Genomic DNA, 17,309 nt, shown 5'->3' with positions numbered 1-17,309 from the left:
TGGCTTAATACTCACTCAACTAGTGCTCTGCTTTCGTTAAATTGGCTTGTACTTTTGTTTGCTCTGTTCAAACACCTTAATTCAAACCTTGTTAATAGAAATAATTCACATGCTACTAGCTTGTAAGCCAAATCGCCTGTCTATGAAAGTTTGCTGCAAGCTATCTTATGTGTGTTACGCAAGTTAAGTGCAAACTTGCGGTAAGCTTAAATTGTTAGTATGTGTTTGTTCGCATCATCTTACACAAAAAATTTAGTCAAATCCAGAGTAAGTGGCTGTTCGTAAATAAGCATTATCAACCAGCTTGGTTAATCTGATTGTGATTCAATTAAGCTGTTATAAGTAAATGTAACTGTTTCGATGTTATCGTCTCCCAAAGATTGCGTACCGCTATCACTAATGTAAGAACACAGCTGCCATCTAGCGAAACAGACTGGTACTTCAGACTGACTGCGCGAGTAAATTATTCTCTTCCTTTCTATTCTACGATACGATTATTGAGATCTCATGAGAAAAAATAAAAATATATTTTAATACATATAGAACAATTAATAATATCCAGTTCTTTTACTAAGTTTTCACACGCAAATGGTATTTTATTGCAAAAAAATCTCGATATGTGGTGTCAGGTTTAACCATGAGATATTAAATAACTAATTCGAAATGAAGTATTGAAAGAACATTAAGTTTTGTTATGTTCCTCCTTTCACCATTCTTTTATTCATCGTAATTGAGTAACAAACTAACCGTTTTTACGAACATACTAAAAATAAATAATTTATCGGCATGTTAGTCAGGCCATAATTCTGCAATACATGATTTTTCTCTTTATTTCTTTATACATATAACGTATCTTTTTACTTCGTGTAGAATTGTTTCAAAATAGCTCACATGCAAACGACACTTCTAAAATAAACTTACGACACTAACTAAAAAACATTAAAGATTCTTTTTTATTTTTTTGAAAAAAAATTGACGTGAGATACAAATGTGTGTTATGAACGAGAAATTCCTTCGCTAATTTCTCAAGCATTACACCCTTGAAGACTTTTTTTTCTGAGTAAAAATGCTTAAAAATGTCTATAGAAAAATTTGATGTTATCTTTACCTATTTGTCACATGAGAAAATGACAAATATTACAAGGAAAAAAATCAATGTATTCACTTAAGTTTATTAATTACCACTAAAAATAAGTTACTTGTAATGTAGTTTGTATAATCAATAGAACTAGCGTTCTCTGATCTCTTTATATAGTGGATTCGTTTCTTGAGATTTATATTGAGCAAAATGTATTAAAAGCTGATTTTGAATAATTGATTTTGAATAATTTGCTATCACAAGATTAGTCTGTCGTAGGTTTGAATCCCGCTCAGGGAATTTGTGTTAACATGTTGTCCTTTCATTATTCATTATCAGAATTTTTCATCTTCACCTTCAGATTTTAATGAGTCAATAGTGGAACGTAAAACTAAATATTAAAATAAAATAAAAAGTGATTGTTTCTTAAACATTACACTCCAATGAAGATCAAACATGGTTATTTAGTGTTGCTTTTTTTCTATCGGTTTTACAGGTTTTCCAATTGCCATCTCCTTTCCTCATTTCTATAAGGTTGATCCTAAAGTACAGGCATCTATAACGGGATTGAACCCCGTCAAAGAAGATCATGAGTCATTTATCGTAGTTAACCCGGTAAGTATTCAGTTTTTCAATGTTTTTATTTTACAAAAATGTTATTACAGTCTGAAGAATATATATATATATATATATATATATATATATATATATATATATATATATATATATATATATATATATATATATATATATATAATAAAATCTCAATGACAAAGTAAACATTTCTGATGTTAGTGCCTGGCTCAGGTGACTATTACAATGAAAGAGATTAACATTTCAATCACAGAATTACTTTGTTCGTACAGGACTTTTGGAAAGAAAAAACCCTGTTCTTGGATCTGCATCTACCTATATCAGTAATAAGAATGAAATTAATAAATAATTTGTGCGTCGTTAGTTTATAGATCATTTGTGTGGCAAAATGTCGATTTCAAAAATTTTGATCCAATTTATCAAGGCATGAAGTATTTCGTACCTACAGTATGTTTGGAAGAAGTATTTTTCTCTTATTTTTCTCCTCCTGTATCCAGGCTTATCTTACAATTTATATGTATTTGATCCTAGATTATATCAGATTGAAATACAGAATATTGTATTTGTGGGATTCGCAGTTCATTTATTTTTTTTTATTTTACCAATTTTTCTAACGGCATTCAGTTCCATTGATTGTGGGTGGTTCATTTTATCCTTCAAATCTTAAAACATGAGATGTTAAACTAAAGTGTAATTTCATTTAGTTTCTATGAAAACTATGTGCTCTACGAGAAAAAGAACAGAAACATCCTTCCTTCCTTAAATATTGTTCAAAACATTATTAGAACATATATCGATTTGATGGAAATTCTATTACATTTTCGAGTTCCCTTGTGGCTAAGCGGTTAGCATACGTAGCTTTGGCGTGGAAGACCCTGGTTTAATTCCCGACGAGAGTTAATATGGTTCCGATCCCACGTTAATTTGTAGGTCCACATTTCTTATAGCCTCGCTGCTGAAAAGGACGCTAAACTCAAAATCAAATCTATTATATTTGGTTGTTATTTATCGAATTACTTTATTTTTCCTTGACTATTTGAAATAATGTGACTTTACATTATTCAAAGATCCAGTTTCGTTATATAATCTGACAAACAAAATTATCAGAGTTTTATCTGACGTTATCACCTTCCCTATTAGATGATACTTGAACATATAGCCACAAATCATCCTCTGTTAAACTTACCAGGAACTTACCTGAAAATCGTACACTTGTCCGGCAAAAAATATTTCTCACTAAAATGCTTTCTCGCTTTAGAAACCTTTTCAAAAAACAAAGCAGAGAATTATGTTAACGATATTATAATAGGAGAATATAAATATCTATAAATTTTGAAGAACTCCGACGTGATTAGATGTTAACCCCTTTTGCCTTTGCTAAAGACCCTGATTCGTTTCTTGATTGTATATGTGCTTCAAGCTGTACGTAAATTAGTAGGTTCACATCTCATATAGATAATGAAAATTAAAAAAGGGCAACAAAAATGTGCAAGTAAACGTACATACTTGAAAATTTGACAGTTTCCAGGTGTCTTTTATTGTAGTAAACAATTATAATTTAATTATTTTTCATCAATACAGACCAACACTTGATTGTATAATAGCACAGTGCAAATATAATATTAAATGCAAAGTTTTATATACAGTGTTCTTTTAGAATCACGTAGTCTCCATACACTCCACGAGAGACAGTTCTTCTAGAAACATGTTAATTCAACGCAAATATGTCAATGTTCGAAGGTTTTAATTCTATATTTTTGTGAAATTCTCTTATTCTCATAAAAGATATTTATTGAGTTAAGTTGATTTTGAGTGTAACGTTCTGTTCCGCAGTGTGTCTATATAACACATGGACCTACTGATTAACGTAGAATTCGAACCACATGAGCTCCCTCCGGGAATCGAACCCGAGTCGCCCACGCCAAAGGCGCGTATGCTAACCACTAAGCCACGAAAAGAGATTTATATTCATGCCTTCGTGCAGTAAAATATAATAATATTGCTAAATCTATTAGAAGGTGTATTGTTAAGCCTAGTTCTAGATGTTAAGATATGCAGTAAAATTTAAATCAAGGGAATCGACAATTTCAATCAACAACAATCAACAATTTCATAAAACCATATTGAATAGTGAATATTTCTTCTTTTTTCCAACGTTAAAATATTGAAATTATCTCAGCATATCGTCATATGAGAACCATAGGAACTTAATTCCAGTTTTGTAGGTTTGTAGGAGAGAGAGGGGGAAAGTTTTTTTTTTACAAAAAAAAAAAAAAAAACAGATGATGTTTTAATAAGATAGTAAACACAATATTGCATATCGGACAACGTCAGATTCAATAACACTCAAGTGACACGAGTAGGGTTTCAGAATTAGGTTCGTAATCTAAGCAAACAGAAATCCCATTGTTGGAGTTACATTCCTTTGGTTCTCATATGATGATATAATGTATATGTGTAGAAAGTACGTCAATTTTTCTGGACATAAATAATTTTAAAATTCTTTAGTGAAGACATTAATTTTACAGCATTTTTCTGTATATGGATTTCAAATAACATTTATATGTATATTTTAATTGATAGCTGTCACAGAACTTGAACATTTTCATTTATATTAAAGGCTGAAACTTTTTAACTTTTATTTTTAACATTATTATGAAATTAATAATTATAATATATTATAATAATAACTATTTAAAATTGTTTTCTATCTTTAGAGAGTAAAATGTATTTTCTTTTTTCTTTTTTTAGACAATCGGAACTCCGATGGAAGTAGCTATGAGAACTCAAATTAACCTGGTAATGAGAAGTGTAAAAGGAATTACTGGAGTATCTCAGTTTGAGAATATGATATTGCCTTTGTTCTGGACAGATTTCGTAAGTATATTATTATTTTTTTTTTTTTTTTTTTTGAGTTGGTTTTACTTTATTCCCTTAGCTAGATCAAAATATACAGTTCAATAGTTCACCGATTTCTTGTACTATAATTTCGACAACACCAAATATTAAAAAGAATATAACGATTCTTCACCAATTCCTTAGACTCTTTTAGCTTTTATGAATCTTTGTTTGAAACATCTCCTTTTGGATGATGAAAGATCGTCGACTTTTAAAACAGAAACAGAGATTTATAATGAACTAAAACATAGGAGCAACACCAAAAGTTCGTAATCTATTTTATGTTAATCTTCATAAAATCTTTACAAAATACAAAAACAGAGCAATGTAGCTTTTAGGCAAGTTGATGTTTATTTTTCTTTAAAACTATCCGTCCCTTTGTATTCTATTATTCAAATCATATCTTCTGAACATTAAAATAGCTCCTTGTTTCCATCTTTAACTACCTTAGGCAAATACTAGCATTGCATTCTTACCTAGGTGTAGAAAATAGTAAGGAAAGACACTATTTTTTTTATAATATCTTATACATAATCTCATTCGTGATAAAAATTACTTACGTTTGTAGCTTTACATTTTTAGTTTTACTCACATGTCTGTAGCATTTACTTGATATCATTTAATTCGAACAATAGACGAAGGAAGAGTCTCTGTAGCATAATATCCAGTTACAGTAAATATATCTTAAAACGTTCTATTGGAAATTTTAATTACAATATTATAATATAATTCCAACATATATCTATTAATATATGTATTGCACCAAAATTTTACTTCAAATTGTTTTACGTAAGGTGATCCATACAAAATTTTAACAATTTTTTAGCAAAATTTTAAAGAAATGCCATTATATATATATAACTCTATGGCCATTGGAACCCGGATGTTCAATGCCGCGTTCACAAAAGCTCTCCACTGACTTGTATCCTTAGCTAACTGCATCCAGTTTCTACTTTGTATTCCAATCTCTGCGAGATCCATCTTAATATTGTCCTCCCATCTTCGCCTAGGTCTTCCTAATGGTCGTTTTCCGATCGGTCTTCCAGTTAAGACTTTGAACGCGTTTCTACTTTCTTCCATTCTAGCTACATGACCCGCCCACCTAAGCCTCCTAGACTTGACGGTTCTAACAATGCTGGGTAAACCATATAAATTATGAAGTTCCTCGTTATGAAGTTTCCGCCATTCCCCATTCCCGTTCCTCTTAGGTCCGAATATTCGTTTTAGGATCTTGTTCTCAAATACTTTCAGTCTATGTTCTTCCCTCAGAGTAAGTGACCATGTTTCGCAACCATACAGAACAACAAGCATGATTATCGTTTTGTATATTTTAAGCTTCAAATTCCTCGACAGAATTCGCGACAACAAGAGATTTTGAACCGAATAGTAACATAAATTCCCTGCTTTTAGTCGACATTTAATTTCTTCGTGAATATTATTTTCCTCTGTTAATATTGATCCTAGTTATTTGAAACTATCCAGTTTATCAAAAGTATTATTTAATATTTTAACGCATCCATAATTTGCTGTATTACGGTCCCGACGCACTTCCATGTATTTAGTTTTCTCTGCATTTACTTGTAAACCCATGTCCCTGCAAGCGTTTAATAAGATCCCTGCATTTCTTTCTATTGTTCTCCTATCATCCTATATAATATAATTCAACATCAACTTTATTATTTATAACAATAAAAGAATAAACACTTTTGTACAGTATGATACAATAAAGATATATAGATTTAACATATCTATCAGATGAAGACACAATTAATGCATAACTTTCTCCATTTTACTTTTGAGAATTTTTTATAAAATCTCGTGAGAATTTAGTCAAAATATTTCCAAAATTTGAAGTAAACAATATATGTGATAGATACGATGAATTTGCATATGTTTATTATGTTACCTATTAAATAAAATATTTGCTTCACTTCTGTTAATGAATGACAATTCAGTTCCATATAAAGAAAAAATAACATCAATTTTCTCCTGCGATTCTTGCCAAGTACTACAGGTTCTTTATCCAACATGGCTTAATATTTAATTTTTATAAAGTAGTATTACTTCTATAGATAATATAAATAATTTGAATAAATTATCACACCACGGTTCAGTGAAGAAATAATGAAACAAAATGAGAATGTTTGAAAATCAGGCACTTTTATTAAGTAATTTCTACTGCTTTTCAGAGTAGGAATGAAGAAAAATGATGTATGTTAGATGACTGATAATTTAATGAATAAATTTAATGTTCGTGCTTACTAGTTATGCTAGCTACACAGATAACCGGAAATTTTGCACTGCATAAAGAATATATTATGTTCAGAAATAAATATACAATAAGAGGTTCAAAGCACAAGGGATATAAGTGATAAATAATATCTTGGGGTAACATAGTATAAAATTCATGAATAGTACTAAATCATATAAGAGTTTCCTAACTTAGTGTTTCAATTGCTTAAGCACTCATCTCTTACTAGACTAAAATTATACTTGCTCGAATGGAACATAGAAATTCTTTGACTATGCACTTGTTTCTACGCTAACCCTATTTAGACTCAAATTTGACATATTTCTTGTATACTAGGCGTCTTAGAATATAAACGTTACTACTTTCATAATATACATTTTACTAATATTAAATATATATATTTTTTTATCTTGCAGAGAATGGAACGCCTCACACCATACTTATACAACCTCCTTTATTTTGGAACTGTTATATCACCAGTATTGCAGAAGATGTTCATTTTTGGAATGTTTTCCTTGGGCGGAATTCTTCTGATGGCCTCCATTGCTAGTTATTTTTACAGCATGGGTAAAAGATTAAGGTTAAGAGCAACGGAATACAGTGCAGTGCAATTGATAACTTCTGTGGTTACTGAAGACAACCTTGAAACATTACTTAATCCTGATAATCATGAACGCGTTTGACGGGAGGGCGAAACACCATTTGCAGACAATAAATTAAGATTTCAGAAACAATTGATCACACAATAAACTTATTAAAACAAAACAAACTATTTACATATGATGCACATTTTGAAGTGGCAATGATGCTTATAATGAGAAGCCATTCCACATGGGGATAGGTGATATTGTGTGCAGCTTCGTGCAGTGAAACTGAAGTTAACTTAAACTTGTGATATGCAATTTTTTTAAAAAAATTGTGCCCCTCCTTTTTCTAATAAAATACCTCGATATAGATATATATATGTAATATATAAGTATATATTTTTCTTCGCATGATATGATGTGCGCAAAATGTGTGTGAAATGTTTGTGTCAACATCACTTCTACATATCACATTTCATATCAACGGATTTCGATATGCCATAGTGATTTGAACTTTGATACATTGTCTGTTTTAGAAAACAGTAATAGAAATGTGTCTCGAACATCTGCTTATAACGAAAGTGGCTTAGTTCGGTGCAGATATCGCAAGGGAGCAATTAGCTGGTTTCCTTTTAACTACACAATTTTTTGCACTGGATTGTACTCATTATTCGTATGTAACCGACACAGTGGTTCGTTTTGAATATATGTCAAATATAAGATGCCATATGTTTTAAAGAGATCAAACACTATTTTAATGCAAAATTTAAAGCATTAACAAATAATCGAAGATATTGTTGAAATTTTTCTTCAAAATGCAAACAAATAGACCTTACGTAAGTATTTTTGTATATAATTCCCCTCCCCAAAACGAAGCCAGTATACTGTAAAAACTGTTCCCCCCTTTTTTGAGTGTTTGCTCTCTACCAAGTAGTTCCTAAATCTGCACGTATATATGGTGTAAAATTATCCGGAGTAGGAATTCATACCAGTTATGCCAAGCATATATGTACATAAATATAGATTTACATGTAGATTCATATAATCAAACTAGTCTTTTCTCGCATGCATTATTGTAATGCATGTAATGTATAATGATAATAATTATAAATTACATTTTGTAATTAAAAAAACTTTTTATACGAAAAAGGATTCTTTAATCAATTGTTTTGTACAATAAACTTATTTTGTATGTTATAGTGTTAGTGTTCCTGTGAATTTTGTGTTTGTGTACTCCTGACTTTGCATAATCCAATGAAATTCTCTTCTTTATATAATAGCATGTTTAAAACGTCGGGAGTTTAGTTTAAAACAAAAAAATCTGTGTCTGTCCATATGGGCATATTAATTTTATCTGTCCGATAAGAAATAACAAGTACACTTTTTATACAGTACGGTAAAGTTATTTTTTACTAACCACCAGCCACATAAATAAGGGAACAATTTAAGAGATATAAAAATTTATGAAAATGATGTGTGATTATATTTATATATTTCGTGCAAACTATTATTTAACTCAAACTTTTGAGTCCCTTTCGGCATAAATAAAAATGCCAAGAGTGTGTATAAAAGACAATTATATATTTTTGGTACCGTCCTTGGGTACGGTATATTGTTCTATAAACTTTACAAATTAGAATATTTTTTACAAAGACATTACATTGTGTGTTTACCAAGTAATATTGTATTATTGAATAATAGAGGTTGCTTTTTAAGTGTTACTATAAAGTCTATATGTTCAGTAATTTTATTTATTGTAAAATTAACTAAGGTTTAGATCATAATTTTCAATGTACTTCAATAGGATTTTTAAAGCTAATTAATTATTATATAACATTTCATCTGCATTGAGCCTTATCGAAGCCCTAAAATTTGTATATGTAACAAAGCTTTGATAACGGCAGCAGTTTATCTGGAAACACTATCCAGATATTACATAGAAAATAATTTATATATAGAATATTTTAAATACAGAAGTTTATACAGTTGGGATGACGGGGATACAGAGATTATATTATACATATATTTAAAAGAAAAAATATAATATGCCCATATGTGTATTTTGATTTATAACACAAAAAAGTGTGTGTGAGAGATTGTATGAGTGTTAATATTTATGTAACAAAAAAATCGTATAAAGCAAAGTAAATTGTGTTGACCAGAATAGTATTGATTTAATGTTATTAATTTTTCTATATGAAATTGAAATGCAAAATTGAAGACTAGTAAACAATATTTGTTTATTTGTATGTGACGTTACCATAATTGTATATGTACACACGTACATTTTTATCTTAAATTGTTTGAATATAAAGAAATTATTATTACTAAAATATGTTTTAAAGTATAGTTTAGGTGCGGGCTAAAGGGAACAAAAATTGTAAAAGCAATATTTTAAATTGAAAGAAAAAATAGTACAAATGTTGTTTTACATATATCTCAATATAATAGCATACTTTTACCTACTAAATTTGAGGTTATGCTAATTAAAACGTACCTATGAAATATATTAAACAAAAATGTTTTATACATTTATTAACTCATTGTCATATTACTTGATAGATTTTGGTAGATATTAATGAAATAGTCAGTATTTTTGTATACATTCTCTATAACCTTTCTTGCGAAGGGGAAAATTTTTCTTCTATTCACAAAGGAAAGAAGAATATCTTATTGTTTAAAATACCATATAATGTGGCTACATTATCATAAGTTTAATATCCCTTTAGCACCAACATAGCCTGTTACGATCATACGCTTGACTACTTTCGAAGACTGTGAGACAAGTAGATCCTAAGATTTCAACTAGTATGTTGATTGTACCATTTTTGTGTTTGTGTATGCATGTTCATCATGTGTAATAGAATTTGTATGTATGTTGTTCGAAGTGTTGTTACATTTATAAAGAAATAAAAGAAAATAGATTAAATTGAAACTTCTGTATTTTCAACAAAACCTTTTCATCTTTTTTATAAATTTACACGTTATATAACGAAACATCTTAGAGTAGAAATCTTTCACACGAAAGATTGGTGAGTGTTCATTAAAAAAAAAAAAAAAAAAAAAGCTTACAATGAACATAAACATCGTTTAACCTACAGGCAATTAGCTCAAAATTTACAACACGTAGTGTATTACACAAATTATACAGTTCATAATGGATGTCACAGTTTGATGCTCCTCTTCGTAAACCATATACGGAGGGGAAAGAGGTGGCAAGTAACCTGATGTTAATAAAAGACAGTGGTGACTGGCAAACAAGAACATCAACAGTATAATCGATGGTTTTGCAAGGAATATTAATTGTGACCCATGACAACACATATTCTGACATTTTCTTATCTAATTCTTATAGGTAATCTCTTCCTTTTCATTCCTCATTAGGTTTCCTCTGTATTTCTCAGATTCTAAAACCACACTCCCACGTCAAACGTCGATCAGTTGAAAATTCTTGTTCAAAATCGTAATTTACTTACTGAAATGAAGACCTTCCTTCCCGTACCATGACTCCCTTGTAAGCAAATGTTACTTTGAGCCCTAAAAGTTAATAAGTACATTCATTATAACCAATCTAGTATAATGATTAAGCCAATCGTTTCTATGCCGTTTTTGCAGGTAGGAGTTAGAGATTAAGTCGTAAATGTTGGTTATCATCGCGTTTATACTTTTCTGAATCTTAGAGCAGAGGAAAGTTCTTTATCCGAAGTAGATAATGGCATGAGGGTGTAATACATTATCTAGTGGGGCATTCATGACAAATCCCTGCATTAATTTCATGCTCAACTCAGATTGGATATCCATGAGTGCTTATAAATAGGAAGATCACGACACATATTGCGTAACGAAAACAGTAACTGGTAACTTTTTGAACTATTTAAACAATTTAACAACTACAAGAAGTTACGAAAACTATATACAGTAAGTTACATAAGATGATGTTTTAATCAAGGTCGTACCCAAAATTGTGGAAATAGAGATCATGTCAGCAGAATAATTCTGGAGAATGCGTTGTGGGCCTCGAATAATGAGAATTTCTGATATTTTGGATTCTGCACTTGCACAATCAGAATTATGTCGAAGCCTAGAAAATTTCAATTCTATAATCATAAATAAGAATTGAAAATAAATTTCGTATTTTTCTAAAATATATCATACCAGAATGAAGAATCATTAATGATATATATTTGTTGGTAACATCTGTTCAAAATTAATATCATATGATAAACTTTTGGGGAAAAAAAATGTCGTCTAGATTTTCTCAAAAGGAGTTACATTGTATTTAGAATTGTTAATAAAATATTTATTTAGAAGTGTGAAGAAATTCGTTAATTTTCCATGAAATTGGACTTCTTAATTTGTTAACGTCTTAAATTTCAGTATAATAGAAATAATCATCACCACCACCAATAATAATGTTTAGAGCTGTACAAAACAAACACAGATGTATTGAGAGAGAGTCAGAAAGAAAATATGAAGATGGAATTATTATAGTCACCCATTCCTATTACTCCAGGAAAAGTTTTGACATAATGATAAAATTTGTCTAACGTCCCACGAATATACTTTTTATGCTAAGGAGGATGATGATTAAAGCAAATGAATGATGATGATGGAAACTCACCACGAGAACTCTCTCAGATACTATGTTGTCCACCACAAACTTACTTGCCGGGAATCGAACCAGGACACCGCGCATCAGAGGTAAGCGCTCTAACACAGCCCCCGTGTTCCCGTTTGAAATATTAAAGAGTGAATAGAAAATAAGCAGTACATACAGGTAGTAAGACAATAAGAGGAACTTACAGAAATAGAGACACAGTATTTCATCGGAGCTTCTAGGACTAATTTGTCCAACAATTTTTCAGTGGTAATTTATAAGTAAACTACATGGTTTAAATCTTAAACTAAACAAGTACTTTTGAAAACCAAACTCAAGAAATGCAAGCTTGTAAAGAACATCATCATTGAAGTAAGTACGTTTCGCATCTCTGCCAGTGTCTGCATCCCCTAACAGAACTATTTTGTACAGACCAGTTTCTTTAGTCCTTTACATCATGCGTTGTAAAATGTCATTACTTTTTCCGCCAAGGCTAACTTACATACCTGTGACTGTGCATAGATATATCTTAGCAAGCAAAATATGCGTTAATATCTGGATTCCAGCTGATTACTACCTGTTACCCAAGTAACCAAAAGTTGCTGGATAATATGCAAGAATTAAATTATTTTACTATGTGAACTTATTTGATCTGGTTAAATGGTGGTCCTTTCTTGATATTATCTACACAGCCTTTGGTATCTCATGTCCAATTTCCCTTTTGCCTTTTTTTTTTCAGTTATGTGTTAGCCCATTCTAAAGGGAGCAATTTATAGCTAATCATACGATTTTTTTTTATTGTAGTCAAATTCCATGTTTTGCTTTCTTTCTGTTATTTCTTTCCGTGTATGTTTCGCACGTCATTCCCATCCCATCTGCTTCTGACTTAGAGCTACACTCCACAGAAGGGTCTGGTGTGGGAGAACCGGGTTCGATTCCCGGTGGTGGCTTATGTGATTCGGATTCCAGTTAATCAGTAGGTCCACGTCTCATATAGCGTCGCTGCTAAACGGGACGTTAAAATCACAATCAACTCCACAGAAGGGATCTTTTTTCTTTATTCCTATCAAAACTTCCTCCACGCCAGTAGTATCTTCTTTCGGTAGAATATCTCCATTGATTGTGACGTCTTAATTCACGTCTCATTTTAAATTGTTCCATCCAAGAATACCGTACTACACTAATCTTGAAATGTATGCACTTCTTCAATCTGTCAAGAAAAGTTTTTTTTTTTTTTTTAAACTACTTGTTCTTTCGTACTCTCAGGAATTTTTGTTTTCTTATTGTTTCATATTGCATTTTTTCTTCAGACCCTAACTCAGATTAGATAGTGCTATACCTTGTAAAATCCTTAAGTTTAAAATGAATTCTTGATTCATTTAAACAGTATGGTAGACAGACCTTCGAATGGATGCACAAATATCAATTTGGGCATGCAAAGAACGTGAAGCATCTTTTAAATACCTCTAGATTTATTTTAGGTCTAGAACCTCTAGATCAAAATACAAGATTTATTTTAATTAAAACTGAGCTCTGATACTTCTTGTATCTATAAAAAATCTATACCGGTACCTACTCTAAGAACAGTAAAGGTGTTCTTACTAGCGTAGTTTGCTGAACGAACCTGATGCTTGTATTTGGTGTTTGTTTCTCTTTGTCTTATTGGGATTAATCATAGTAATGTGATATGGCTCGGAGTGAAAAGCTAAAAGCTAGTGCAAGCGCAAGAAATAGTCCTATAGAATAGCCGTAGACCTACAGAAGTTCATGGGAAAATAATATCAACAAAGAGGAACAATGGTTGGAAGAACTCTCAGTGACAGAACTTGAAGAACGTTAAAGCGAATCTTCACTCAAATCCGGCGTGCGACTCTGGTACAAGTGACGGAGGAACTAAAGCAGCACCTTCCGCAGTCTGTCTTGTTAGTTACAGTCTAATGCGAGTTGTACGACATGGACATATGGGATCTAGCTGCATGGTCGAAACTACTAATAAGGGACCTTAACGCTTTAGCAGGATGCTAATGGTATCGCGAATATGGTACATAGATAACAGATGACTGGAAATGTATGGTATGGTCGAATGTCTCATCGATTACCTTATTTCAAACTACGAACAGTGTTTATGTGTGGTGGACTCCCAAAGAAGCATATGATCTGCAGTATTTAATCGTGAAACATGGCGACGGTCTGGGATGCTGTAGGCCACATTATTCTGGTTCTCAGTGGGTTCTGTGATGATCCTTACCGGTCACGTCAATACTAATGAAAAAATTAAATGTTTGAGTTTTACATCCCACGCTTATGCCGGTTAGGCTAAAGGAGACGGTGATGATGAGAAATGAATGAAAGGGTGGAATGAAGAAAGTGGGAGGAAAGGGGAGAGCCCCAAGAAAACCCACGAGCACGGTGTTTGTCCACCACAAAGTCCACACGGCGCGAGCTGGGATCGAACCAGGGACCACAAGCACCGAAGGTGAACGCTCTACCACTGAGCCACCGCGCCCCCCCCCCCTATACTCATGATTATGTCGCCATTTTAGCTGACAATGTGTATCGTATGGTTCAGATGTTTCCGCACAATGACATCTTATTCCCGAATGAAAATGTGCCCATTTACACAACTGGAGCTGTTGGGGGCTTTTTTAAGGAACATCGGGGTGAAGTTGAACACCTCCTATGGCCCACCTAATCTTTGGACCTGATCATAATTGAACATCTGTTATCCAACGCAGATTTCCGCTTCCATCCTCTCTCTCAGAACTAAGTGATTTACTGTACGCAGATTGGTGTAATATTCTATTTGCCACTTTCACGACATCCATGACTCCATTCCACGTAACATCAGAACTATCCTTATAACATTGCAGTTTGGTTCCGGAGTTCAGCCTTTGGTGGTTAAGCAATCTGGAGATTTCAAGATTGGAAGGCAGATCATTAACAGGTATGCAGATGATACGATTATTATAGCTAGAACCGAAGAAGGACTACTGGAGATGATTGACAAAATAGCTGACACTGGAAAACTATATGCAATGGAAATCAACACGAAAAATCGAAAGTCATGAAAATATTCCGTGAAAATGCGCACTTACGGATCAGAGTAGAACAAAGAATACTTGAAGAGGTTGATCATTTCAAATATCTGGGAAGTATTTTGACGAAAGACGCGTACTGCACCAGAGAGATCAGGTCGAGAATTGCCATAGCCAAAGAAGCATTCAACAAGAAAAGGTCACTCTTAACTAGCAGCCTTAGTATTGGACTAAGGAAGAAATTGGGCAATTACTATATATTTCACACACTATACCTAGGTATATATGGGGCATTGGACGTTATGGTTCAAAGACTTGGACATTACGGAAGTTAGAGAAGAAATATTTCGAGAGCTTCGAAATGTGGTGTTGGAGGAAAATGGAGAAGATAAAATGGACAGAAAAAGTAAGAAACGAAAACGTTTAAAACGGATAAAAGAGAAGAGGACGCTTCTACCCACCATCCTTCATAGAAAAGCCAATTGGACTGGACACATCTTGCGAAGAAATTGTTTTCTTCATACCCCATAGAAAGAAAGATGGAAGGAAAGCGAGGAATAGGAAGAAGAACACAAGTGATCGATAATTTGAAAAATATAAGAAAATATTGGGAGTTAAAAGAGGAAGCTAAAAATCGAGAAACTTGGAAAAAACATTTCCAACCCAAACTGAAAATTAAGAAGAAAAGAAATAAGAAAAAGAAAAAAAACTCACTAGTCCCACCACCTGCCAAAAGGCAGAGTACTTAATAATAATAATAATAATAATAATAATAATAATAATAATAATAATAATAATAATAATTTTGTCAATGTTTGTGGTACCAAATCTATAATATGAGCGGTCTGGATCCAGTTTATGGTATTACATTTATTGTTAAAATTTTATACTATTGTATCTTTCCCCGAAAAGATTTCGATTCAATATCTGATATTTAAATTAATAAAATTACAGACCAATAGGCAGAAAAAGGATCAAACCCGACGCAAGGTTCTTTTAGAGACAATGATCTCCGAACTTTGTGGTGGGCAAACACCGTGTGCGTGGGTTTTCTCGGGGTTCTCCCGTTTCCTCCCACTTTCTTCGTTTCCACCATTTCGTTCATTTCTCATAATCACCGTCTCCTTTAGCCTAACCGGCATAACCGTGGGACGTAAAACTCAAAGATTTCATTTCATTTCATTTCAATGATCTACGAAGCACCACCACTCTTGAGCAACGGTCATGTGTATATCTGCATTTAATCACGGTATGTTATTATGCAGACAGACACACCAATCACATAAACCAAAAACACACACACAATCTAACTTTCTATGATAATAGGCTACACAGAAAAAACTTAGAATTATTTTTAAGATGAAACAATCAATACGATTTTTGGTTACTAACTTTATTTTGGGCTTCCTTTTAGTTGTTACTTCTTCCATTTTCTTCCTTTTTTGATCATTCGTAAATTCCTACCACTAACTAAAACATACTGAATATTTTATATTTTCACAAAAGAATTTAAACATCATAATTTTTCACTTCACAAAACCCAATATTTGTAAGCGTTTTAATTTTATAAACCAAATCTTTTCTATTACAAATCCATATCAATTTCCGCACGTGCGGTAAAGAAATGACGTAAGTATGAATAGAACCACAAAACAATAGATAGATGTTTTTTTTAGGATGTCTAGTACAGTTAAGATTCCAAACATATTACGTAGTATCGTTACACAGTAATACTGTTTCTTGTTCACTTTGAACGTAAAATGTATGTAGACTATAACGTTGTTGCATTTCCTTCAATCGCAGCTTTTTCTTTGACGTTCCACTTTTCACTATTTTAGCCACTATTCTCTGTTCAGCGTAAGCTCTAAACTCCGATAAACAAATATTTGTATTCTTCCGCTTGTCACAAATACGATTGGCTACTGATGTATCACTCCCACTCAGGGGCGGATCCAGGACCGACTTCTGGGGGGAGGGCGGTGGGTTGTCATACTGCTACTTTTAAGGGCTCCAAACTTTGGGATGGGTTTTATTTATATAATCGTCTTCTGGGGGGGCAATCGCCCCGATCGTCCCCCTTGGATCCGCCCCTGCTCCTACTCCTCACGGGGAGGAGCAAATTATACACGTGCATTTTGACAATACTGTCGTGTTGTCCAGATACTTACAGTAGCAGCAGAAAAGAAAGAAAAAGATTCGAAAAATTAAAAAAAAAATATTTGAATTTCGCTGGTAAACAATTGTTGCTTAGTGAGTAAAGGTTTACCTTGTT

At 32.3% G+C, this 17,309-nt stretch overlaps 1 protein-coding gene across 3 annotated transcripts in view; it reads left to right on the top strand.

The window, feature by feature from the left end:
• LOC145662525 (scavenger receptor class B member 1-like) overlaps positions 1-8,968 on the top strand; it is a 319,290-nt gene extending 310,322 nt beyond the window's left edge. For all 3 annotated transcript variants that reach the window (XM_081728186.1, XM_081728187.1, XM_081728185.1), the window contains 3 exons: positions 1,575-1,693; positions 4,424-4,549; positions 7,238-8,968. In XM_081728186.1, the coding sequence (XP_081584312.1) occupies positions 1,575-1,693; positions 4,424-4,549; positions 7,238-7,504 (512 nt within the window). In that variant the 3' untranslated portion in view covers positions 7,505-8,968. The remainder of the gene's footprint in view (positions 1-1,574; positions 1,694-4,423; positions 4,550-7,237) is intronic.
• Positions 8,969-17,309: the final 8,341 nt, after the last annotated feature.

This window comes from Thermobia domestica, chromosome 10 (genome assembly GCF_964235325.1).
Source record: "Thermobia domestica chromosome 10, izTheDome1.hap1.1, whole genome shotgun sequence".
Lineage (NCBI taxonomy): Eukaryota > Metazoa > Arthropoda > Insecta > Zygentoma > Lepismatidae > Thermobia > Thermobia domestica.
The sequence above is the reverse complement of the archived record's forward strand: the minus strand, read 5'-3'. Positions and strand labels throughout refer to the sequence as shown.